Source organism: Podarcis bocagei, assembly GCF_964188305.1.
Source record: "Podarcis bocagei genome assembly, chromosome: 1".
NCBI lineage: Eukaryota > Metazoa > Chordata > Lepidosauria > Squamata > Lacertidae > Podarcis > Podarcis bocagei.
Genome location: NC_138125.1, coordinates 86,192,620 through 86,219,742, shown reverse-complemented (window position 1 = coordinate 86,219,742; position 27,123 = coordinate 86,192,620). Strand labels below are relative to the sequence as shown.

General features: G+C 44.1%; 2 protein-coding genes across 4 annotated transcripts in view; both read right to left on the bottom strand.

The window, feature by feature from the left end:
- KDM2A (lysine demethylase 2A) overlaps window positions 1–8,562 on the bottom strand; it is a 52,641-nt gene extending 44,079 nt beyond the window's left edge. Inside the window, exons 1-3 of one of the 3 annotated variants that reach the window (XM_081168941.1) lie at window positions 8,448–8,562; window positions 7,618–7,645; window positions 5,755–5,859 (exon numbers count right to left, since the gene is read on the bottom strand). In XM_081168941.1, the coding sequence (XP_081025067.1) occupies window positions 5,755–5,859; window positions 7,618–7,645; window positions 8,448–8,467 (153 nt within the window). In that variant the 5' untranslated portion in view covers window positions 8,468–8,562. The remainder of the gene's footprint in view (window positions 1–5,754; window positions 5,860–7,617; window positions 7,646–8,447) is intronic. The other 2 variants (XM_081168942.1, XM_081168940.1) reach the window with 2 other exon arrangements.
- Window positions 8,563–15,700: 7,138 nt separating this feature from the next.
- Window positions 15,701–26,480, bottom strand: LOC308582532 (rho-related GTP-binding protein RhoF-like). The gene is made up of 5 exons (XM_081185725.1): window positions 26,120–26,480; window positions 23,519–23,606; window positions 20,309–20,418; window positions 19,572–19,706; window positions 15,701–18,582 (listed from the first exon to the last, which is right to left on the bottom strand). Exons 1-5 carry the CDS (start codon window positions 26,264–26,266, stop codon window positions 18,415–18,417), a joined length of 648 nt encoding a protein of 215 aa, XP_081041851.1. The 5' UTR covers window positions 26,267–26,480; the 3' UTR covers window positions 15,701–18,414.
- Window positions 26,481–27,123: the final 643 nt, after the last annotated feature.

Here is a 27,123-nt window from a genome sequence, read left to right as displayed (position 1 = left end):
CTTGGCAAATCCACACCGTGATCAACTCCCGCCCAGAAACCAATGTCCCCACTGTGGAAGGATGTGTGGATCCAGAATAGGCCTCCACAGTCACTTACAAACTCATTGTTCAAACAGTGTTTATGGAAGACAATCTTACCCAGCTACGAGTGATCGTCAAAGAAGAAGAAGGTGCAGCAGGGACGTCCAACTCCCAAGAGACTGCGATCTACTCACAAAATAAAAAACTGGCAGTGATCTACCCCTTTATGGGGGGTTCAGGTCAAAGTTGTTGATGTTTTTGGGGGGAGGAAAGTCAAAATTGTTGAGCTTTTTAAGGGAGAAAAGTAAAAGTTATTAGCCTTTTTTTAGAGGGGCAAGTCAAAAATATTGAGTTTACTTTTGGGGGATAAGGGAAAAAATCGCCCATGGTCGACCCAAACCTACCCGGAGGTCAACCGGTTAGACATCCCTGCTATACAGCTTGCGACTTAATTGTATAAAAATTCTAAGGATGAGGTAGGTCAGCTATTTATATAAATCAGCCATATGATTTCTTTCTGGTGACAACACTGAAATTTGTACATTTATTGACCATTAAGAAAGACCCCTTGTGGATTGAAATGTGTCTGGCCTTCAGTATTATTGCTGGTCACATGAAGTTGAAGTTCAGACATCACTTTATATGGTTGTGTCCATTATTACTGCATTCTAGTAACTTCATTTATATCTCTTATGTATATATTGTTGGAAAAATTAAAATACTTTCTTTATCTTTCTTTCTTTTACTTGCACAATTTTATCTCTTAGTCCACAATTCCAGTCAAATTGGCCAGTTTGAAAGTTGTAATTACCCTTTTTCAGGTTGGTCCAATAAAAAGCACATATATAATGTTATACTTTTGCAGCCCCAAAGATTCAAGAGAATATGTTTGGTAGCAGTTCAGAGAATCTGGAGTAGGGGAGGGGAACCTTTTTGATCCAGCAAGCTAGAGCCTTATGGGCCAACTTTGACATGTCAACAGGACAACCCATTGTGAAACCAAGTGGTTGATAGGTGGGTTGTCCCCCAACCTCACATAGTGCTTCCCAAGCACCCAACAGCCAGCTGGTTGGCAAGCACTTGGGATCCATTGAGCACAAAGCTTGCAAAGTGTTTTGTGCACTGCTTCCCATGCATTGAGCATTGACCTGTCAAAGCTGCTTTCTGCAGACATCAGCTATGCTAGTCCAGCTGCATCTCTACCTGCCCCATAACTGATGCCACATTCAATGGCAGATGGGTGTTGTTTGTGGATAACGGCATCACTGGTAGGAACTGTGTTGGGTCAGATATGGTCCATGGGCCAAAGATTATCCTTAACCTGGTTTGGAGGGATAAAAAGCAAGAGCTTTTGGGGGGAGGGGGGCAGGGGAAGAAAAATCACAAGGTTGGTGGGGAGGCATGGACACCTGATCAGAAAATAAAGTAGAGGCATTTAGTAAGAATACTATAATCCATTCCATATAAAAACCAATTTCACATACCCGAAACAAAATTGGTTCCAAGGCCAAACATGTTGAGCAAACCAAAGTTGGATTATATAGGTTTCTTTCTTCTACAGTGGTACCTCGTGTTACATACTTACTCCGTTCTGGACGTCCGTTCGTAACAGGAAACTGCTCGTAACATGAGGCGCGCTTTCTCTAATGGCGCCTCCTGCTGCTGCTGTGCAGCTGGAGCGTGACTTCCGCTCACATTCCGGGGCAAATTCTCAACAAGGGGCATGTAACCCGCAGCATTCGTAAGGGGGATGGTACGTAATACGAGGTACCACTGTATTATCTGAAGAGCTAGGCACAACATTATTGTATGTAGCTAACTAGGTACATACTTTTCTATTTGAAAGCAGGTAAGTATTAAAAATGAGAGTCCAATTTTGCAGAAACTCAAAATTTATCGACATATTTGAAACCATCAGCTAGCTACAGTTACAAAGAACTCAGCAAACGAACCTCAACTTTACAATAGTTCAACTATGTCCATTAAAACAATTTTATCTCTGCTGGCTAACCACTTAACAATATTCCTAATGCACACATAAAAGGATAGCTCCACTTGGTATTTGTGGAAGACAGTTTTTAGTTTCAGGCACAACTGAATGCTGAAATAAACCCTTCTTGAAAGTTATATGGAAAACTCGTCAACAACAAGTATAAAATCTTATCCCATCAATCGTCTGCAGATACAAGTATTTTGACAGATATGATCAATATATTTTAATTTGCTTTCTCTAGCCTATCTTGAAGGTTCAGGGCAACTTAATTTCCTTTTTCTTATTTTACCACAATACTTTCTTGAATGGTTTTCAAATGCAGTCCTATGAAATCTTGTAGTTCCTAGATACATGCTAAGGATTCTTACTAAAGGACAACTAGATTACCAAAGGACAACACTCACCAAAAGAAAAGCTTGCTCAGTACTATCAATGTACTTCTTTAATGCCATGGTGCAGGTTTATGCAGCAATGTCAAATTCATTCTACAGTACAATTGGTGTGGTTTGACCACTAGGGCTAACAGGAGAAACCAGTATATCAAGTGAACTAAGCTGAGCACACTAAACATATTCAGGAGTCCTTTGCCATGCATATGCTTTGTGGCATTGCTACAGGGCACCTCAGCAGACAAACCAATATAAAAAGGATTCTCTGAAGTTAGAATGTTTCAAAACTGCTGTACAGCCATCCCATCCCCTCTTTTTTTAAAAAGGAAATGTTTGCTACCAGATCTTATTCTCATTTCTTCTTTCCTAATATGAACCCACCTCCCATAACTTGTACAATTAACACTTCCATTTCTTAATTCCACTCCTCCAGCCTATACAAACCCAGCTTTACAAACCCATAAAGACTGAGCACATATAGCTTCCCACCACTACACACATATCATAATCACAAATATGGGTGTTGAAGGTAATACAATTTGCCTATACACAAACAATGAAAGATGCCAAGAAACAAAATGCCTGATTACATTTGTAAGCTTAAACAACCAAGACAGACTTAAATATGTTACACATCAGTAAACTAAGAGTGTCTTTGAATATCTCTTGGAAGTAATTAGGTCAAATTCCAGTTCTGTAATTTCAATAATAACTATGATGTGTTGGTTTCAGCCAAGCACCAAGTACTTCCAATTCAATTATTCTCCATTTACACTTCTTCCTTCCTATTTATACTGCATGGGGACAGTCATCCCATGTTCTTGAAGTAACAGATTATGTAGAGTTTGGTATGGTGCAACCCTGCATAGAGTGCATTACAATAACCAAGTCCTGAGATTACCAATGCATGCATGGACCAATGTGAACCTATAACCCCTAACAGGGACGTCCTTATCTGGCCTACCAAAGCTGGTAGAATGTACTCTTAGCCAATGAAGATTCTTGTGACAAAGATGAGTACTTCCAGACTACAAATCTTCAAAGGCAGGGAAACATCCATAACCTTGTCAGGATTCAGTCAAGGTCTACTGGCATCCATTCAGCACACAACTGCATTTAGATATCAGCTCAGAACTTGCCACCAGATTCAGATGTAAGAGAGAAGGAGAGTCAATTGTCATGAGCCTTACACAGCTCAAGACTGCAATACAGGCAATCCTCATTTTGCATGGGGGTTACATTCCAGACCCCTGCATACACCGGAACATGTGTAAATCTGTTCTACCCTGCCCCCTTTTTGTGTCATCTTTATGACATTTGGGGGCTACTTCCAGGTTCTGTGTACAATCACGCATCATTTGGACATGCCTAAATCAGTCGTTGAGTGTATCTTAAGGACCACCTTTCCCCATATGAACTGATCTGGATTCTGCATTTGTCATCAGAGGCCCTTCTCTATGCCCCTCTCCACGAGAGGTTTGGAGGATGACAACACAAGAACTGACCTTTTTTGTGGTGGTCCCCATCTGTGGAATGCTCTCCCCAGAATGGCTCACCTGCTGTTATCACTACATGTCTTTAGGTACCAGCCTAAAACATTCGTCTTTACCAAGACCTTAGACCATTAAATAATCTATGGCCTGTTAAAGTTGTGGGGACAGAGGGACTGTTATTATTATGCTGCCTATAACTATGCTTTGTTTTGTTTTCAATCTTATGCTCCATAAAATAGGTTTGTAATGTTGTACACTGCCCTGGGACCTTTTGATAAAGGGTAGTATATAAATTTAATAATTAATGATGATGATAAATATAATAATACTGAAGACATTGTGCTCTAAATCCCAATGGCTTTACTTAGATGTTAAATAGCACTGAGGACAAAGTACTGCACAGTGGTATCCAAGAGAATAACTGCTAGGGGGCAGACACAGTCACCCTGTACTACTCTGCAATCAAGCTGGGCAGATATGCTGAACAACACCTCCAAACCATAGAGCTGATCCAGAAAGATACGAAGCTTAATATCAAAAGCTGCTGAGATCAAGAAAGATTAACTGGGTTGCAACCCTCCTTTCCCTCACCTTATAAAGGTCACCCATCAGTGCAATTAAGGCCAACTCAATCCCTAAGCCAGGTTGGAACCCAGACTGGTAAGGCTAAATATAATATATTTCACACAGAAACACCTGTATTTAAACCACTACTACCCTCTCAAGCAAGCACCTTCCTCTGAAATAGGGTATTTTGCAATTAGCCCCAAGCTGCCACATACCATTGGATCCAAGGCAAGATTTTTCAGGAAAGATCACACCACCACCACCACCTTCAAGCAGCCGGGCAGACCATATCACATAACTACGGATTACTCCAGGGGTGGGGGACTGGATCCAGCTGACAGGCCAGATCCTTACCTTCACCCCCACAGTCCAAATCTGTCAGGTGGGTGAGGATGTCCACCTGCCAGTAATCCTTCACAATTGCTTCTGGAGCACTGCTGGTCAGCTAATCCTCAGTACTTCAAAGCACAACACAGAGCTCTTTGCAAGGGCCTTGTGAAGGGCCCTGCTTTGAACTCCTGCTGACCAGGTGACTGTCTGCACTTCAGTAACCAGCCCTGTTTGGATGCACTGCTTCAAACACTTTGTTCATATCATCAGGCTGTCATAACTGAAACTGATCCCACAAAACCCCTCATATGGTATGTTGGACACTAATAGATTCTGCAGTAACAAGCACTGGAGCATTAGGTATACTATGCTCTATAAAACCTACTCTTCTCAGGAAATGAGCTTCTCCATTTGAGAAGCTTCTGACTCATCCTCAAGGTAAGCTCCACAAAATACATTATGGTGAACTAGCCTTAAGGGTACAAACATGAACAACGCACCAGGTCCAAATTGGACAAAATACCCAAGCTTTCACACCAGATGTAGTCAATTAAAGCACTCTGACACCACCACAACCTGAGCTTCTGGACACAGTGTTAAATTCAAGATAGCACACCTGTGATAATCCAAGACTGCAAAACTGAAAGAACAATGGAGGCCAAACATGTGTGTCCACATTCTTGCTCAGTCACCTCCAGCTTTGCTAACCATCATCACCTCAGTCAGCCTTTGCTGTATTCAACTGTAGGAAACTTTTAGTAGCCTTACTACACTCCTCTTCCTCTGGAAGCACAATTTTAAAATTTATGACGAGCTTGAAGCGGCTACTAAATCACAAACTTTGAAATTGAGCCTATTAACACTACTGGGCAATTATTTACAATTTTTTTTGTTTCTTTTAGTTAGAGTGGATCTAAAAAGTTATGGGTAGAAACACTATGCATAAGAGTATATACTGACCAGCCTTTTGCTATAACGGACCCGCTCTTCTTCAGGTTCCATCTCAGACTCTTCTGATGAGAGCGAGAATGAGATATCAGAACTGCTGTCTTCCTCTTCTTCCTCCTAAAGATACCAGAAGAAGGAAGTAGAACAGATTAGAAATTCCACTTTAACTCTTTATTGCCTTGGTTTTATCAACAATATGAAATGTCATGAATCAAGAATGGAAAATTAACAATGACTATGAAGTAACAGGATGACTTAATTTTTAGGACCTGATTAAGCCATGGCCATTTTTTAAAACTAGGGTCAATTCAAATAAAACAAAAATCCCAAGTGGTGATATGGCTAGTCCACAATGGAATCAGTCTCATAGTATCCACACTTTAACATCAAGCAATACTTTCATAGTTTTGTCAAGTACCCAAGTAAATATACATGCTAGGTGGCGACAGAGTATTCTATGTGGTGTCTGCTTTTTAAATGAATTGAAAAGTCAGTTAAAGAACAAACATGCTCAGTTTGGTCAGCAAATACCTATAGGAATTTTCCCAGGAAATGTTTCAAAACAACAGATTAAACACAATGGAATCAATACAGAGGGCTCAGTTTACTATATCACTGCACCCCGCAACCAAGGACCCCTCTCAGCATTTGTTGAAACTGCAGTTTGACTCTATGCGGAGAAGACAAAAGTATGCAATCCATTGTTCATTTGAATACTGTAAGAGTTACCCACCATTATAGAGGCAGAATTCTGCTACTGATTATGGCATAACCTAGATCTAGTCTGACCAAATGCAGTCAGACACCAACTACAGCAGAATTTTACGTTCAACAGCATAATGTTTTAATTGGCTAGTGTAGGCACAATAGATTACAGAAGGCCATCATATGTGCTGTAGTCCATTCACACCTTTACTACCACTGTATCTCAGTCAGGACATGTGTGTCACAACTATTTTATTGCTCAGTTAAGGAGAAGTTAGTGAATGGAACATTTAATTCTAGAGAAGCCAGTGTAAAGGTACTTTATGCATCAAGCAAATAAAAAATAATATGGATCCTGAGCATACCCCAAAATAGTTATATAAGTTATGGTGGTACTGTTTTAGTGGTAGACACATTACAAGACTGGGTCAGCAGTCAATCACCAGAAAACAGTCATTTCAGCACCCGCTTAACATTTGCATGGGTTAAGCAAGTAGTATAAGATACAGACCACAACATAACTCGATTTAAAGCCAATACAAAATTGCCTAAATGGTCTCTGTTTACATTTTCAAGTACAGTAAGCCTGCAACTTACGAGGGGTTACATTCTGGGAATTATGCCTAAAGCCAAAATCATGTACAGTATAGTCAAAACACACTGAGTTCAATGGCATGTGGGACTGCCAAAGTCAATTTCCTGGAACCCGGCCCCCTTTTAATTTTTATTTAATTTTTTTGCCACACGCATAAAGCTGAATGTGCACAAGTTAAATGCGCGTAAGTTGTGGGCTTCCTGTATACAGTAGCAGGAGGGTTTTGGGTGGGGTAAGTGAAACTCAGAAGCTCCTACTTGCCACCTCCTATTCCAAATCAGCCTTGTGTGTGCCTCTCTCTTTCCAAACAGCCTCAAAAGTCCCAAAGTCAGTAAAACGCAGAGGATCAACACCCCACATGCCAGTTCAATTCCATTCCAGCAGAAGAGAGACACAAATCAGCGCAAGCAGAAACTTTGTCTGCATTTTAAGCACTAGAATATCACTCATTGTTTGTAGTGACATAAACGCAATGAGGCACCCTGACTCCCACAGGGCAAAAGGGAAAGAATGAGATACTGTATAGGACTGTTTGCAAAACTAAATACGGTAACAGAAATATCACTATATCTTACCAGGTCTCTAGTTTTCCTTTGCCCCTTCCTAGGGCAGGAGAAAAGCCGGAAAGTCAATTAATTCCCAAGTGAATTACTCTTCGACCCTGAAGGCTGGAGAACGTTAGCATCCAAAATGGGCTATAAGCCCCTCAGAAAGAAGGGACCCCGATCCCACTGTTGGGGGAAAGGGGGCGTCATCAGGTAGGCTCTGGAGGGCGCTCAGTTCCTCAGCTCCTCTCAGCGAGGCCAGCCTTGGGCGGGAGGGGGTTGCCCTGAGAACTACACTCTCTCTTCACCCTACCCTCCAAGTTGGGAACCCAGAGCCATAACTCCTCAGGAGGGAAAGCAACTCTCTCTCCAGCTCCTGCCCTTACAGAAAGTCTTCCCCACCTCCATCCAGTCATGAAACAAATCAGCTCTCAGTCGCTGTTCTTGGGCTGCAGGTCCTGGACCCCTGTGCCCCAAATCCAGACCATTCTCACCTACACGTCCAGCCTTCCCAGTCCCACAACTTGCCTTTCTAGGGCATCCACACACCCCTCAGCTCAACCCACTCGGCTCACCTCAGATGCCCCCACCCAACCCAGCCCAGCCCCCCGCTCCACCCGGGCTCAGCAACGCCGGCCCCACGCGCATTCCCCGAACTCGAACCCGAGCCCAAGCCCTAACACCCCCCTGGGACGCGACCGCAGCCTCTCAAGGCGCTGGGCCAGCAAGCACCGCCGCGCCGCCTCTTGGGGCCAAGGAGCTGCGACCCAGCACCGCGCAGCTGGGGCCCCCAACCCACCGGCGCCCGTCCGACACCGCCACCCGTTCCCTCCCCACAACCCCCAGACTCTTCCCCTCACATAGAAGCAGCCGCCGCCATTTTGAACCCGTCAGACTCTCACATACACACATACAAGGCCGCCATACTGCGCCTGCGCGACATATCCTTCTCTCGCTGACCCCCCTCCCTACGGGCAGGGGCCTACCATGCGCAGGCGTAATTTTCCCCACCCAGAAACAAGAGCAGCCTAACTGCGCAAGCGCGAGAGCGCAGACTACCTCTTTTTGGCCTAGAGTCAGGCAGCGGAGGCGCATGCGCCTTTGTGTGGAGTGTTTTGTTTTTTTTGGTCACCCTTCTGGCTTGACCGGAGTCTTACGTAAAACTGTAGTTTTCTGTTGCTTTGCCTATTGGAAATACTAATACGGTTTCTGGCGCGTGCGCAGTAACGGCAGCTGTCTGCCCGGCGCTAGCGACTGTAGGCAGCGGTCCCTCTTCATGTGCTGAGAGTCAGACTGGATTAGGGCTATTGCTCTCAATGGAACTAATCCAGAGTAAGAAGTTTAAGGGCCGGATTTCTTGAAAGTGTGTAGATAAAGAGGCCTCCACACTCTGTTTTGTTTTAAAGGGGACACAGGGAGTTCCCAGTTCTAGGCCCATTTAGCGATACGAGGCTTTTGGGGGGGACATGCCCTGCTCAGAGTGGCTCTGCAGGTAACGGCGGGCATCAAACATCCCAAGGCATTGCCTTTGTGTCGGCTGCAGAGAGAACAAATAGCAGATCGGCTGCAATAATTGTTGCTTTATCTTTTTATTTTTTTTGCAGGGGGTGGAATGTCCTCTTATCTTTTCTGGAAACGGCATCCCCCACCCACCAAGCCCACAATTGCCAGAGGCTATGTTTATGCCTCTGTTTCGGACAAGGGAGTGAGTGACTTAAAAAAATTGGGTATCTGGTTTGGAGACCTGTCCGGTTTGCTGAGACTGAAGTTTTTAAATGAATCTCGCAGCAGTTCAGTTGGGCTGACCACGTGTAGGTATGTTTAGGACAGGATAGTAAAAAAAACCTTCCCCGCCTTCCTCCGAGCTCACTCTGTTGTATCTAACATAACCTGCCGTGATAATATTCTTTTTCGGCGTCACGCCGCGGTGGTAAACAGTAAAGTGGTGCAGAAAAGGGATACAGTACTCTTATTTTCCAGAAACCGCGCGGAAAGCCCCTTAAAAAACTGTATCAAAGGGCCGTGCACACTGTCAACTAAATATCAGAAACCAAATGCATCCTGGCAGCTGGCTGTTGTCAGTATATAATTACTTCAGCGTCAGTTAATGTTGAGATAAATTTCCTCAAAGGTGTGGAGTTTGGAGTTAACCTAATCTTTTGGAGGTTTTTTCCCCTCGGCAGAAGTCAGGGGAGGGGCTGTTCAGTTTGGATTAAATCAGGCTTTTGTTAGTTTGATTAGATTACGTTTACGAAACGTAAAATATGTTGAAAAGCACAGGGGCGTCGATCTAAATTTTGAAGAAGACTGAGTATACATTAGTTTATACAATAAATAGAGTTCGGTAAAACAGCAAATTATGACGACCTATTTTATACGGAGCAAACCACATCCTATGTGTATCTAAGTAGAAGCACGTCCCGGTGGAACTTGCTCTGGAGTAAATTTTTTTTTTTAAAAAAACCCAAAAACTTTTAGACATGTGCAGATTGCACCCTACTTAAACTATGATACGCTCTATTGTTTAGTATCCCGATTTTGATCGCAATCCGTAGACTTTTGTGAAAAACATGACGGCTGGGGGTTTCAGTGTGGTTGAAATGCATGAATTGACAGACGATGCCTGCGGTAATATAGAATTAACACCTCCCTCCCAACCGCAACAGAAAAAACTTTCTGTCGAAACCAACCAATGCGTTTAGGACTGTGATATAATCAATCAAATCTCATGCCCACTTAGAAAACGAGGGTCCTCGTTCGTTGAAACATTGTTTAGGTTGATCATATATCAGAATTGTTTAAAATTAACCTGGAATGTATGTCTAACGACATTTGGTTGTCTGTGCAATTCACAAATAAAGAAATTAAAGGGACAGATCTCAACAGTGCCCTATTCTTTGTGTAGAATTTCAGGTTGATGAGAAGGGCTCTTAGCATCACAAGAATGTTTAATTTGACTCTCCTTACAGTTCGTATTCTGCGAAACAATTGCCAGAGTAGTATAAAGCCATTTTTGCTTTTGCCTTATCTCTTCAGTATCTTGGGTTCAGTGAAACTTGTAAGAAACTGGAGATAGAGAAGAGGTTAACTTTTTTTTAACGTTTATACTGCAATCAATGTACTAATTTTTAAGATTCCCTTAAACAGTTTTTGGTAATTTTTGTTTTCAGATTCTACATTTCTTTGCCACTGCTTGACTTTGAAAGGCGAATTCAGCTCTTAGGTGTGGCTACAGCCAAATGAGCTTTAAATGCATCAAAGGAGGCACTCCTTGGTTCTCCAGTCTGACAGGTTATGTAAAAACCTGATCCATCTTTCTGTTTCCCATTTTGTCTCCAATACCTATGGCTTTTTTAAAAAGCCAATCTGGCAGTGTTTTAGATGGATGTTGCTTCAAGTTAATATATTGCATCTATAGTGCTTAGGTTTTTCTCTTTTAAAAAAGAGTAAATAATGCTCGGTTTTAAGACTGCCTATCTCGTACACTGGGCCATCCAGTTCAGTATTGTCTACACTGACTAGCAGTGACTCTCCAGGGTTTCAAACAGAGATCTCTTCTAGTCCCACCTGGAGATGCAGGTGAGTGAAATGGGGACCTTCTGCAAGCTACACAGAATCTCAGCCACTGAGCTCTGGACCTTCCCAAGCTGTAGTGCTGTTTCATTTAAAAATTTATCTGCCTTATTCCACAGGAATGTGGGGATGACTAGGTCAGTTTACCCAGAAACATTGTGGACATTGTGCACATGCTCAAATATAATGTTATGGGTCTCCAGGGGACAAGGATCCCCTAAAATTCCTGGGTGCCAGGTCCTCCCCATAATTTATGGCATTAAGTAAATGTGGGGTTTGATCAATGGATTTAGAAAGGCCTAAAAAATTAACATAAATCAAGCCGGCTTCCTCAGGAGATTGGCTGAGAGAGGTGCTATCAAAGAACAAAGACAGGTGATGGCGGGGTCATTACTCTGACAAAGGGTGAGCTATTCAGCGTCAGACAAAGGGGAGTGGAGTTCGTCCTCCAGCTATGTGTTAGCAAGTACTGTAAAGGACAATAGCAGAAAATATGCCCCTTTTACAGGAGGCTTGAGTTGTGTTTGGAGCGAAACTTTTTGGGGAAGAGGAAGAGAGGGCCAGAAATTCCATGAAGCACCGGCTGAAAACATGAGCGGACTTTGGTGATCATTTGTAATATGGTGATAGAGAACTTCTCTGTTATGGATCTTCTCAGTTTTGCACTCCCTCAGCTCAGCGCCCTGTGCAGGGGAACTGCATGCAAAGCAATGTCCTTGGTCTGGCGCTGCTGGGAGAGGCTGCACCCAGAGTCTGGGGAGCATGGCTGGCTTCTGCTCTGGAACCAAGCTTGCGTAAGGTATGAAGGGAGCGACAAGAGACATCCTTGGAGTATATTGTTCTGCACTCCCTTGGAGTATATTGTTCTGCACTCAGGTGTACATATTTGTGAATAAACCATATTTCTTAAAGACACAACAGACTCCACCTTGCCTTGCTCCAAAGCAACAAAAACCCTGCTGAAGTGCCAAGACCCTGGGAAACTTGCTCCTGCTTAGCAAAGATTGGGGTGGCCTGTAGCAATGCCAATCCAATTAACATCACTGTTTCTACCTATTCCCAGGACTAGTATTATGTTTCCAAGCACAATGCAAAGTGCTGGTGCTGACCTTTAAAGTCCTAAACGGCCTCAGCCCAGTATACCTGAAGGAGCGTCTCCAGCCGCATCGTTCAACCCGGACACTGAGGTCCAGCTTCGAGAGCCTTCTGGCAGTTCCCTCATTGCGAAGTTACAGGGAACCAGGCAGAGGGCCTTCTCGGTGGTGGCGCTCACCCTGTGGAACACCCTCCCATCAGATATCAAGGAAATAAGCAATCATCTGACTTTTAGAAGACTTCTGAAGGCAGTCCTGTTTAAGGAAGTTTTTAATGTTTGATGTTTTATTGTGTTTTTAATATTCAGTTAGGAGCCACAGGGTATAGGTAAAAGGTAAAGGTACCCCTTACGGGCCAGTCTTGACAGACTCTAGGGTTGTGCGCTCATCTCACTCTATAGGCCGGGAGCCAGCGCTGTCCGCAGACACTTCCGGGTCACGTGGCCAGCGTGACAAGCTGCATCTGCCGAGCCAGCGCAGCACACGGAACGCCGCTTACCTTCCCGCTGGTAAGCGGTCCCTACTTATCTACTTGCACCCGGAGGTGCTTTCGAACTGCTAGGTTGGCAGGCGCTGGGACCGAACGCCGGGAGCGCACCCCGCCGCGGGGATTCGAACCACCGACCATGCGATCGGCAAGTCCTAGGCGCTGAGGTTTTACCCACAGCGCCACCCGCGTCCCTGCCACAGGGTATAAATAATAAATTATTATTATCATTATTATTATTATTACTAGTATTACTCTTTTATGTGTGTCTGTATAAAATGTACCTATGTATTTGTGCATGTGAATGCAGAGGAGCCTCATTTCGCAGTCCCATCAATGTGCATGGCTTGGTATGTGGTGATGTGGGCATAGGGCTTCGTCTGTGGTGGCTTCCTGCTTGTGGAATTTGTTCCCCATGAAGATAAAGCTGTTTCCCTCACTGATGCCTTTTTTTTACCTTGAAACACATCTTCAGGCAACTCTCCATTTACATGTGCTCTATTTGTGCATAACAACACACACACGTGCAGTGCCGGGAACCTGGAAGTGAATCCCAGAAATGGAGGGTTATATCTCCTTTTGCATGAATGGAAGCACTTTCCATGTGGTTTGTGTATGGTTCTTTTCTCTCTGTCAATTAGAAATGATTGCAGCCTAACAAAATATATACTTAAGACAGCAGTTCCAGGCATGCAGGACCGTCTTAAGCATATCTGGCGCTGTGGTGCAAAGCTCCCTCCGGTGCCCCCCCCCCCGTTTCCCAGAGTTTTTTTAGGAAAGATGACCCTGCCGGTGAGGCTGGAGGAGGCAGGCAGCAGCTGGAGGGTGGCTCCTCTGGCGGGGAACAGGTGGAGGCTGGATGTGGTGCGTCCTAGCTCAACTGGCTGCTTCATGCCATGGTGGCCACGGCAGACGGAGGCACCGAGCGCAGTGCTGCTTCGACGCAGCATGGCGGAGGCAGGCAAGGGCGGTGAGCTGATGCCGGGACGCGCCGCGTCCAGCCTCCGCCTCTTCCCTGGCACCCTCCAGAACTTGGTGCCCTGGCGCCCTGCACCACTAGCCTCTATGGGTAAGACGCCCCTGCAGGCACGCTTTTTTAATCCATGGGACTAGTTGATGACTCCTGTGCTGTTTGGACAGGATGGGGCTTGGATGCACTGTTTTGTGATGACTGCAGTCCTACCTAGGTGGGCAGGGCCCAGAAGGTGATTTTGGGGGACACCTGTTTGGCATGGGGTGCTATCAATAATATGCAGGAGACATTCAGGCCTATCTCTCTTTTCTATGTCATTCTAGAGATGCTGTGGAAACCAATGTCTGAGCATGGTGAGGTGCTGTTGGTCAACAGGGAAATCAGTGCAAGGTTACATGTGCAGCAGATGGAGTTGCAAAGTATTCACACTGAATGACATTTGCAGTTTGAATGTGCCCCTGTATTGTATACTCCTGGACTGCTGGGTGTGGGCTGTGGCCAGCACTACTTTTGCCCAGTTTAAGTGAGTGTGCCAACTGTGCTCTTTCTTGCAAAAAAGCAGGCTTCACCACTGTGACTTATAGAGCCATAGAATCACAGAATTCCAGAGTTGGAAGGGACCCCGAGAGTCATCTAGTCCAACCCCCTGCAAGGCAGGAATTCTGCCCACAACTGCCCACTAACCTTCTGGTCAACAGCCAGACACACTGCCTCATTGCGCCTCATGTCGTGATCATATTCAGATTAGATTCATGCAATGTGCTTTAGGTGGGGCTGCCCCTGAAAAGTGTTTGAAACTTCAGTTGGTGCAAAATGATGCAGCCAGAGTGTTGCCTGGGGTTCGCTTTTGGGAACATATTCATCTGTTTTTGTTGAATCTGCACTGGGTTCCAGTGGTAGATTAGTATCCATAAAGTCCTAAGTGGTTTGGATCCAGGATATATATTAAAGATGGCTGAGCTCTGTCCTTTTCTGCATCTGCCCAACCTATTAGCTTCAGAGGCATAACAAACAGAGAAAAGAGTTAAATACTTTTATTTAATTTAAAAATCAGGGATAGAAGTTAATTTAAAATGCACCTTATATGACATGCCCTTCTTCCAAGGAGCTCAGAATGGCCTGCTTGGGGGCTATCCCGTTTTATTTTCAGATAAATCCTATGAAATAGCCTCATTTGACAGATTTTGATTTGTCCTATGTCATCCAAAGAGCATTGTGCCTAACTGAAGATTTGAACTGAGATCTTTTCCATTTCATTGATGTCTATAGCCTCCAACTCAGTGGTATTCCATCCTCTCTCCCCTGGGTTTGTGTGTGTGTGTGTGGCTATGGGTGGTTATTGTGATGAGTTTGTCTTATGACTGGAGGCTTTGCATGGCTGCCTCATCACATGATTTCAGCTGCTATGCAATGAGCTTTGACTTATTTCCACCTCAAGGTCATATTGTTGGAATGTGCTGTCCAGTACAGTAGCTGTTTCCAAAGTTCTAGCCCGAGATGCTATGGATTTTTCTGTTAAATTTATATTCAACTCTTATCCCACCCCAATCCAGTGCGTACCATTGAACAAATGTTGGGCTGAAAGCATATAAACATCCTTTTCCATTCTTCAATCATTCTGGAGCCCAGAATGTTCTCCAAAGTAGTGACTCTTGGAATGGCATACAAAAGATGAACAGGTTAAATCTGTAATGATACACTGGGCAAAGGATTTGGAGCACAACATTCAGACTGGGAATGGTTATGGAAAACGGATTTGAAATTCATGGCATGTTCTACGCTAAAAGAAAATTACATGAAAATGATGTACCGGTGGTATTTGACTCCTAGTAAGCTAGCAAAAATGTATGGAACAAGTACAAATACCTGCTGGAAATGTAAAGAAAAAGAAGTTACCTTTTATCATCTGCGGTGGTCATGCAAAGTTATAAAGACTTTCTGGGAAATGATATATAATGAATTGAAAAAAAATATGTTTAAAATAACTTTTGTAAAATAACCAGAAGACTTTTTATTAGGAATGGTAGGTACCGACATCCCAAAGGAACAGAAATGACACAGATGCTATTAGCCCAGAGATGGAATAAGACAAAGCCCCTACCAGAGAGGAATGGCAAATCAAGCTGAAATGGCAAAACTGATCAGAAAGCTCAGGGACGAATAATAATAATAATAATAATAATAATAATAATAATAATAATAATAATAATAATAATTTATACCCCGCCCTTCCCAGTTCCAAAACTGGGCTCAGGGCGGCTAACAACAAATTTAAAACACTTAATTGTAAAAGTAGCATAAAATACAGTATAAAAACATTAATAACAATAAAATTCAAAATTCAGAAATCAATTTAGGGGAAATAAGTATTAGATAATCCCCAGGGCAAAAACAAAGTAGTGTACAAAAACAAAGTAGTGACTTTAAAAAAAGTAACTCAGAATAGACACACTTTTTGGTCAATATCTAGTGAAACCTTATAAGTAGCAGAGAAAACCTGTTCTTTGGGTGACTTGGAATACTATCACTCATTGTGGCCAGGTGCTTGTAGTTGTTGCCAGCTACTCTGTCTGAGGATTATAGATCCCTAAATTGACTAAAGGCAAAATCAGGTCCCAGAAAGGATGAAAAAAAATGTGTGAAATTAACAACCTCTACTGCAGCTTCTCAGGAAACATAATTTTCTGGAAAGGACAGTGTTGACAATCAACAACATGGAAGACATAAGCACTTGGGTGGATATAGTGGACAACAAATTTAGAAGGTGGGAGCCAGTGTGGTGCAGTGGTTAAGAGCGGTAGATTCATAATCTGTGGAATCAGGTTCACATCTCCGCTCCTCCACATGCAGCTGCTGGGTGACCTTGGGCTAGTCACACTTCTTTGAAGTCTCTTAGCCCCGCTTACCTCACAGAGTGTTTGTTGTCGGGGAGGAAGGGAAAGGAGAACGTTAGCTGCTTTGAGACTCCTTCGGGTAGTGATAAAGCGGGATATCAAATCGAAACTCTTCTTCTTCTTTTAAGGTTTGGTGTAAACCTGTCCTAAAGAAGCTGGTTGCAGCCTGCTTGCTACCTGTGGCATGCCAGGCACTTGACAACTCCTCCATTTGCAATCTTAGGCAGACAGCAAAAACAGGAGGCTTATTGAGTGGCTGGTAGGCTGCATTTGGCTGGTGGGGTTTACATATTTTAGGCCTGGTATACAATAAACACAAATGGAATATGTGGAGGGAGGTCTTTACCTGATTCTCATGACATTTAGATCCAGAAGCTAAGACCATCTACTAATCTTCTCCACTTAAGCCAGCTGCTAAAAGCAAGCAGATATCGAGTCACTAGATCTTGGAGGCTTGATTTTAAGCTGGTACATTCTGGTGCCCCTAAGGTTTGGGGGGCCCTGGGCAAGAAAGTCATTTGGGGCCCCTTAAAGGAATGAAAGCAAGTCAGGCATAAAATTTCACTTGATTCTTTACATGAAACTGCAATGGAAATACAATTGTATCGTAATACATTCATTGTGGTCAATTTTTAATACAACTGGAGTGGAGAATATTATGAGTTTGTGGATGCTAGGCATCTCTAATTTGCTGGGTCTAGTAGCTGTTAGAATTTAATTAAAGCTAGGGTGTTAAAACTAGATGCCAGACACATATGAAATTGTGTACGAGATACTTCTAATTCCCCTAGAATTAGCAAGTGTCCAAAGCTAATTAAGACAAGCTATTCTCCTGTGTGGAGGTGGTAGCATGGTGGATGAGCCATTAATACGACAAAGGATCAAAAGGTGCTTGGTGTGAGATGGCAAATGAGTAGGACCTTTCCCCCCAACAGATAAAGCCAAAACTTGGAGTGGCAGTGTTGGGAGTTATGTGACCAGGAGAAGTGAAGTAGCAGGCAGGGCATGATGTCTGCTGTCTGTTTGGATCCAAGGCTGCACCTATGGGAGAAGCAAGACCCTCTTGGAGTGTTAATGCTGTGAACCCCTCCATCGTAGGCTCAGTTTGTATATATGTATACATATACTATATATCATAAAGCCACCACAGTCTCTTATGTGCCTCGTTCCCAAAATGAAACATGGACCCTGGACAAAGCACCTGGAACCCCTGGAATTTTGCACAGCTCAGAGATTGGGGTGGTGTGCAACACTGGTGTCAGAACTCGGGATTCGTGTTTTCTGGAAGAGGGCCCTTGAGTGAGGTATGCCTGAATCAAAATGGAGGGAGACTGTGTGCAAGAATACATTATCTAACACTACATTGTAAATACACAGATACAAGTCATAAACAAAAAGAAACAAATTGTTATGTCGAGGAAACCCTAAAAATCTAAAAAAATATAAAAGCTTATTATATAATATCATGGTAGGAGGAACATATGGTAGTCAGATCACTGATAAATAATGGTATAATGATTGATCACTTAAAAGTAAATTCTCTAGTACCCTGTTTAATGAAATGAACTATTTTGAGCCTCCTTGGAAGCAAAGTCCTCAATCAATCCACTGTAATTGCAGCCTCTCCCAAGTTTATGTTCAACTGAAATCCTGCTGAGAATGACTGACCATAAAGGAGGCAAGCAGGATTTTGTACAAGACTTGGGGGCTCCCTAAAGTGTGGGGTGCTGGGCAGTTGCCAAACACCCCACCAATCCTCCACTGTTGGTTCCATCCATCTGCTGACATGTTGATCTACTCTGGCTATCAGGAAAGCAGGCAAGTCCTTTTGGGTTTGCACCTGCGTTTCTTCTTCTTCATGGTACTCAAGGCTGCTCTGGAAGCCTCTGTGAATATGTCGATGATGTTCTCATGGAAACGAGCTGAGCACTCAAGGTAGGCAACTGCATGGAGATTCCGGGCCAAAGACTCTCCCTATAAAGGCGTGTGTGGAGGGGGAAAGAGGAGAAGAAGAGAATGTCATAATAAATGATGATGATGATGATGATGATGATGATGATAATAATAATAATAATAATAATAATAATAATAATAATAATTTATACTCCAGCCACTCTGGGTGGCTCCCAACAGAATATTATTATTATTATTATTATTATTATTATTATTATTATTATTATTATTACGATAAAACATCAAACATTAAAAACTTCCTTAAATAGGGCTGCCTTCAGATGTCTTCTAAAAGTCAGATAGTTGCTTTTTTCCTTGACATCTGATGGGAGAGCTTTCCACGGAGCAGGTGTCACTACCCAGAAGGCCCTCTGCCTGGTTCCCTGTAGCTTCACTTCTCGCAGTGAAGGAACTGCCAGAAGGCCCTCAGAGCTGGACCTCAGTGTCTGGGCTGAACAATGCGGGTGGAGATGCTCCTTCAGGTATACTGGGTGGAGGCCATTTAGGGCTTTAAAGGTCAGCGCCAACATTTTGAACTGTACGTCATAGATCTTGTTAGCGAAAGGGAGGAGAGCGAAGACCCTACCAAAAGGAAAATAAGGGGTTGTCCATGACATTTTACTTCCTGAAACAGAAAATCCACACTGAATCCCAGAGTAAGAAATTTTCTGCCCTTTCGTGGCAAGACAAAAGCTGGTGCCTGGATTTGACCATCTCAGTGGTGGGGCTGCTCTTGCTCAATAAACTTCTATTAGGAAGAAATTCCTTTGCACTGCAAACAAACACATACTTTTCAACTAATATTTGATTGCCACTCCCCATTACCAGCACCTGGCAAGGATGGGGCTCTGGCAAGAATGACCATATGGGCAGAAGTAAAAACAACAACATGTCTGCTGTGTCCCAGAGACATGTCTGTGGGATTCATATTGTTTAGTGTGGAAGTCCATTGGTGCTGACTCTTGCCCGTGTGAGGCTGGTGCAGAGGAGCTATCTGCTGATTGTATTACCTTCTGATATGTGATGGGCTCCAGATGGTCCTGATGCAACCTCCTTAGCAGAACCTTGTCCTTTCTTAGGTCTGTCTTGCATCCAACAAGCAGGAGTGGAATCCCTCTGCAGAAATGGTTCACTTCAGGGTACCACTAAAAGGGGACACACACACACACAGAGAGAGAGAGAGAGAGAGAGAGAGAGAGAGAGAGAGAGAGAGAGAGACAGAGAGACAGTAAGTAACATGGTGGTGAGGGGCTGGATCCTGATATATAAATGAGCAGAGAAATTAATAGAGGTTTTTCTGAAGAACCACAACTTAAAATGTTTAGTTTGTTCACTATATTAATGAAAATGAATTGTTTCCTTAAATAAGGCACCCATATCTGCTAAATGATGCCTTTCCTATTTACTACTTCCCCGCTTTCAATGCTTCAGGAATGCTGTAGTGTGTGTGCATGCCAACTTGGCATACCAATTTGATTATACCACACACACACAGGAAATTTGTGTGCTTAATCGATGCTAGGGTACAACTGGACGCCATTTTGAATCAAGATGGTGGACTGGAGCTTTCAAGACGACACTGATTTTTTTGGTATCTTAAAATTCCTGAGCAATGTTGGGTGCAAATCTGCAGATTATATCTACATATCACATTATTCTTATATCACCTATTCCATAGACTCCAGAGGCAGCTGTTCTTACTGAGTTCATAGATAGCCTTGGCTTAGTTATTGCATGGCCTTTTTACCTTTGTGAGGATGTTGTTGAAGCTGGCAGGGCTGGTGACATCATAGCACATGATAACTGCATGAGCCCCATTATAGGAGAGGGGGCGGAGCCTGTCGTAATCGTCCTGCCCTAGGTGGAGTGGAGACAAAGTTGTACGCATTGCTTTCACCTCTATAGCGCAATATGCAAATGCTCCTTGCCGAGGACAAATGCTTTTAATAAATATCCCCCTTCCATGTTGCATTTCACTGTCCAAAATATTAACAACTATGTTGGTGTAATTTGGGAAAAAAATATGGGTGAAATGGCACTAAATGCTTGGGCCGTGTTCTGAACTGCACATTCTCTGTGACTGGGTTCTGCTTAGAGAAGGAGCCAGGTGGTTAGAAACAGTCCAAGGATAAATGCCTAAAGCACAACTCACCCACCGTCCCTTTCTCTAAGGATTGTGTGAATGTGCAGTGGGGTGGTGTTGGTGGTATAAAGCCAAGACTGCTTTTGCTAGCAGTTTGAGGTGTTCACTGCTCAGTGCAAAGCATCAATGTTGTGAAACTGAAGGTTACATGCTATAGCATGGTGAGCTAGCATGGCAAAGTGCTAGTGGATCTCTCTGTCAATTTGTATCTTTGAAATGTTTATTTCTAAGACCAGAATAATTGTATTTTATAGTAGATTAGTTCATGATGTACCAGCATCAGTTAACGTAGCTAGCATGTTTATGCTTGTCTTGTGCCATGAGACAATAAACGTTTTATACAGTGGTACCTCGGGTTACATACGCTTCAGGTTACATACGCTTCAGGTTACAGACTCCGCTAACCCAGAAATAGTGCTTCAGGTTAAGAACTTTGCTTCAGGTTGAGAACAGAAATCGTGCTCTGGCGGCGCGGCGGCAGCAGGAGGCCCCATTAGCTAAAGTGGTGCTTCAGGTTAAGAACAGTTTCAGCTTAAGTACAGACCTCTGGAACGAATTAAGTACTTAACCTGAGGTACCACTGTACTTTGAACTGAACTGAGTGAGAAAGGAGTTGTCTTAACCGGGAACTCTGGACATGGCGGTCTACTGGAAAGCAGGAAGACTCTGCATGTTGTGCTGGAAGAATCTGCTGGAGCTGCGCATACTCTGCAGATCACACTAGTCAAAGTGTGGTGTTGTATCAACAACAGATGGTTGGACTGAGTCTAACAGTTTATGGGCCAACTGGCTTCTACAAGTCCATCAGGCTAGACCTTTTTTAATCAGAGGATTTCAATTCAGCCTTTCTACTGCAAGATTGCATGGTTAGCATGGAGACAGGTTCCTACTGAAAACGAAATTTTAAATGGAATGTTTGAGCCATTAACATCTGATTAATTTATACTTCAGCAAGCCAAAAATGCCACCACTTGCATTTCCTTAGGGGAATATTGCTGCATTGCATTCTAACTTGTTAATCTTATCATCCTTATCACTTAAAAGATACCTTCATAATAAGAACATGTGCCTGAGGGCAGGGAGTGGAGTGAGGGAGGCTTTCCCTTTTGTCTTCCCTCAGAAACCTGTCTCAGATAATCCACTTAAGCACTATCAGGACCCTGCTTGGCAACTCTGGAAATTCAGAAATTTTAAAATACGACTTCTAACAGAACAGATTTCCAGTATTTACAGGAAAGTTCTCTTCCTCATATTGGGGCTGTGTACGCACTATACTTTTAAAGCACAGCCGAAGCACATTATTTCTTTCAAAAAGTTTCAGCCGCTGTAGTTTACCCCTCACAGAACTACAATTTCCAGCAGCTCTAAACCAACTACAATACCTAGAATTCTTTGCGGGGGGGGGTGTGCTTTCAATTAACAGGAGAGGTATTGTGTGTGCAAATTTGGTTGGGCTGCCACCTACTGGAAGGAAACATTTTAGTCACAAACCAGGATCCAGTCATATACAGTACAGTACCGGCACATTCAGGTTGTGCAGTTACAGCTGATTAGGAGCTCTTGCTCAAGAAACCAACTTCCCCAAAAGATTGACATTTTTGCGAGAAGAAAGTGATCAGAAAATGCACTGGAAAGTGGGGGTGGGTGGGGTGGTGACACCTGCTTTGATGCAATATCATTTAACCTCCCTACAAAGGAATCAGAACTGGTTGGCATCCATCTACCTCGGGAGACAATGGAGGGTTGAAGGCTCCTTAAATAGCCAAGGTCATCTAACCTCCCTGCAACAAATCAAGAAAATGCTCAGTAAGGTTTCCAGGAAGTTGTACCATGAAAATATGGACTTTTGGAGGTAAGTAATTAAATAAATAAATAAATAAATAAATAAATAAGCCCTCCAAATATTAAGATATGTTTTATTTACATGTTTAAGTTCAACTTCTGTTCTGTTTTCTACTCTACATTAAAAGAGAATTTCTTTTGAAGAAATATTCCACATACTGTATTCTTTAACCAGAGTTTTCATCCTTATTTTCCCAATGCAGTTTCCACCTAAGTGAGTAATACTTACTACCTGTGTGACATTTTGGGGAAGGGGGTTCCACCCAAGCATTTTAACAATCTATTGATACTGCCTCTTTGAACAAAAATCTCTGTCAGGGAGGTTGTAGCATCTATAACACCTCACTCAAGTTTAATTTAGGTTTAGTTTGTTTGATGTATGTATCGCTTCACACAACCAAAAGGAGTCTCATCAGCAACACAGAAAATGTAGCGTATGATCATTTAAAAGAATGCAAATACACTGAAAGCCTGAAAGCGGGGATTTTCTGGCTGCTATGACTGGCGCTCCTATTAAAGCCCTGGCCAATCACTGGAACATCCAAATGGCTTGGGCGGTTGACACAAGTCAACACAACACAACACACACAAGTCAAGGTGCTCGCTTGGCATCTTGGTATGCTCCTAAGTCAGGGTCAGGGCTTCTGCCCTAAGCCCTGCCCCCCCCCCCCCGGCTAGCCCATGGTAAGAAATGTACTATTGCAAAAGGGAAAGCACATTTTGATATAATTGTATAGTTGACATAGTGAAATCAATTGTCCTTCTGAAAGTGCAACCCTACTTTCCAACCGACAGATCTCAGTGGCCACAATGAATATGCAGAAATCTGTGTCACACCCAGCTTTCTTCTGGTTGATGCTGCCTCTACGACTTGACAGCACACCCATTCTCACCATAATATGACCTGATAATATGTCACCTTCCAATGTGATTGTCCATAACCCTCCCCTTCAACTACCCTGACGCACACACCTGCTGTATCCCAGAGACTGATATTCACTTGCTTGTCGTTGATGTGGAAGGGGGCTGAATATTTCTCAAATACTGTTGGGATGTAAACCTAGAAGAAGAGGAAGGTGAGAAAGAGATGTTTTTGCCTTGTCTGTGAGAAAGGACCGTTTTGTATTCTATCTCCATTCAACATTTTTTCTTCAAGATACTATCGTGCATCCCTTTCCTCAACATTTCGCTCAAATGAGCCTTCGCTCAATGTCAGGAGCAGATGGCCTGGTGGGGCACTGCCACTCACCTGACCTCTGGCCAGCCACATTGTTGCTGCTCACTGGGAGGTGCAGGGGTGAGGTTGGTGCAGTGCAAATGCGCTGGCAGGAGCATGAGATTGTCTCTGCTTCTGTGTTTGCACTACACTGGCCTCACTCCTCCCTTTCTACTTCCCAGTAAGCAGCATGAAAAGTCTGGTGGTCAGGTGAGCACAGCCAGCCCACCCCACCATCTGCAACCGATCCATGTACTGTGTTTGCTGCCAGGTGGGCTTACCTTTTGAGAACACCAGAGGTGACTGCTCCATTAGGAAGAATGTGGCAGTGACCCATCACCCTCAGTCTGCTCTCAGTCAGTTCCCACCTGTTTCCCACCTGTGCTTACAAACAGCCATCGGTGGGGACCTGGTTATCAGGTTCCTCCTCCTTAGCCTCAGGGTTGCTCAGGTGCAACACAGCAAAGAGGAGGACGGGTGCAGAACTAGAATCAGTCGGGTCTCCCTGTCCTTGATTCTGGCTCCTGCCTCCCGCTCAACCACCCCTAGTGGGCACCACTGGAGAATGCACACCAGACAAATTCTTCTTTTGTATAGCAACAGTATTGGCAACTAAATAAATGGGGTTTTTTTGTGAAAGGAAGTTTGGTGACACTGACCAGTAGTACTCTTAGTCACAGCTTAAGTTTTCCCTGCTGAACTTGTTCCAGAGAAGTACCAAGGGTCCCATTACCCATGACTCCAAGGAGGTGGTGAGAGAAGCTTGTTTGCCTTGTTTTTGTTGGTAGAATTTACCATGTTAGATCAGGGTTGGGGAAACTCAGGCCTGAGACCAAAGGTGACACCCCCAGCCTCTCTATCTGCCCCTTAGGACACTCCCCAGGCCATACATAAATGTATAAAACTAATAAATTTAATTAATTAAACACACCCTTTCCCCAGACCCCACCCTGTCACCAGTCCCACTTTGCTTGGGTAGTTTTGCCAGACTGGAATATGTCCTTAAGCCCTGATGATGCCTTTTCCTTGCCTGGGTGGTTGACTGAGAGGGATGGGTGAGTGTAGCCTCCTGCACAAAGCTAGTATTTACATTAATTGCTCCACCCACAATTGCCTCTGGCCCTGCCCATTTCTGTCATGTGGTGTCATGGACCGGTTGGACGCAGAGGAGTGGTGGGAGGCTCCAGCTGGGGAACCCCCAAGGGAATTCCCAAAGGACGAAGGTTCAGAGCCAGGGAATTGGTGCTGGGATCATGATTAGTAGTCAGAGGAAGAAGAGGGAGCAGACTGGAAGGAGGAGGTGCCAGAAGTTGAAGTGGAAACAGGCTTTAGTGAGCAGGAAGAAGCTGTGGCAGAGAGCAGTCTAAAGGCAGAAGCGGAGGCAGGAGAGGAGGGGAGGCAAGAGGCTGAGTGGAGGCAGGCTGCTGAAGAAGCCACGGGGTCTCCCTCTCCTATTGCGACAATCTCCCCTCCACCCCGGACTTCCAGAACCCACAGAGGGATGAAGAGGGTGGAGCAATGAGAGACAAGAGAAACGAGCTTCAGATAGCTTGGGAATGAACCTGGGGAGGAGGAGCCTTAAAGAGCGATGGGAAGGCAGGGACCTTTAGTCCTCACAACTGCCTCATCAGGGCAAGACCTGGTGGGAAGGGTAGCTGTGCTCACTAGGGCTGAGCCATTTTTGTTTCTTTGAATAAAGGCTTCACAGACATCTTGTGAGTTATTGCTGACCTGACCCTGATACCCACTCTTACATGTGGCCCCTGGAAGGTTACCTAGAATGGTAAAGGGATGCGGGTGGTGCTGTAGCCTAAACCACTGAGCCTCTTGGGCTTGCGGTTCGAATCCCTGTGATGGGGTGAGCTCCGGTTGCTCTGTCCTGGCTCCTGCCAACCTGGCAGTTTGAAAGCACACCAGTGCAAGTAGATAAATAGGTACTACTATGGAGGGAAGGTAAATGGTGTTTCCATGTGCTCTGGTTTCTGTCCGTGTCCCGTTCCACCAGAAGCGGTTTAGTCATGCTGGCCACATGACCTGGAAAGCTGTCTGTGGACCAATGCTGGCTCCCTTGACCTGAAAGTGAGATGAGCGCTGCAACTCCATAGTCACCTTTGACTGGACTTAACCGTCCAGGGGTCCTTTACCTTACCTAGAATGGAATGTAACCCTTGAGTTGAAAAAGGTTTCCCCACCACCCCTATCTTAGAGGTTCCCAGAACGATAACCTCAGGGCAGTAAAAAGAGCAACAACCCAAACCCACTTTGAAAGTTGGACAGTTTTCCTTGGACAGGATATAGTATGGCAAATAACAAGCATATTATTGGTGGTAGCAATCCTGTGGATAGACAGGGCTTACCTTGGGGAAGTCTCCTTTTGCAAAGACCATGAGCAGCGATGTCTTTCCGCAGCCTCCATCTCCTACGACAACAACTTTGATCTCAGGGATTCCTGGAGTCTCCCGGTTGGCACCTAACTGGTCTGGAGTCTCTAAGCCTCTTTGCATCTCTACCAGCCCCCAGGGCCCTACAAAGGGGTATCTTTTGCAACGATCCAAGGAAACGGCAGATGAGATAACTTCTTTTCTCCAACAAGTTGTATAACAGGGCTCTTCCACGCCGAGATCTGCAGCTTGACTCTTTTCTTTGCTGTAGATTTAAAAATCAAGGCTCACAGCACAAGGTCAGTGGGAGAGAGTGGCCAAGGGTGAATGTGGAACAGCAGGTGTGGCTGGAATGTGAAAGGATTGGTTGGCAGAGGGTGGAGATTGTAAACAGGGACACTTTCCCAGAAGCATCCACCCTCAGGGTGATGACGAATAGAATGGAAGATAGGGAAATTCACATATCGGCAAAGTGCTTTTCAAACAGTTCACCAAGCAAGGAAGATGGGGGCATCACCCATGTATCGATTAAACACTGTTAAATCCTGTTCATGCCCATATCTTGCATACATTCAGGACTGCACATGTGCACAGGTGTAGCACACAATGGTATACTCAACAAAATCCACAGAGGAACAGAAGTGATATAGATAAAAGCATGCACTTTGTGTAGTTGTGTACCATCACATTTGATCCTTGTTCTGATGCCGGTGTAAAAATTCATGCATACTCTGTTATGGACACACAAACACAGCGAACAGTACATGTGCAAATTTATATACAGACACATGTGCCACCTGCACAGAGTTAATTGAATATTCAAACTTAAATCTTCACCAGCGCTTTGATGCCACATAAGTCTTTTTATCTGCTATAAATTTGAGGGAGCATCTGGTTGCTTTCTATTTCCCTAGGAGGGAACTTACTTTGGCAGGCTGGGCAGCAGGCGAGACCTATGAAGGAGTCTATGGGAATGGTGG

What these genes read in the sequence shown, in the direction of transcription:
- LOC308582532 (XM_081185725.1), bottom strand. Translation starts at nt 26,266, where the DNA reads ATGCAAAGAGGCTTAGAGACTCCAGACCAGTTAGGTGCCAACCGGGAG. An exon ending in CAAAAGGAGACTTCCCCAAG is followed by an intron (nt 23,607 to 26,119) that starts GTAAGCCCTGTC and finishes CTCTTCTTCTAG; the next exon opens with GTTTACATCCCAACAGTATT. An exon ending in AGCCCATCACATATCAGAAG is followed by an intron (nt 18,583 to 19,571) that starts GTAATACAATCA and finishes ACGCCTTTATAG; the next exon opens with GGAGAGTCTTTGGCCCGGAA.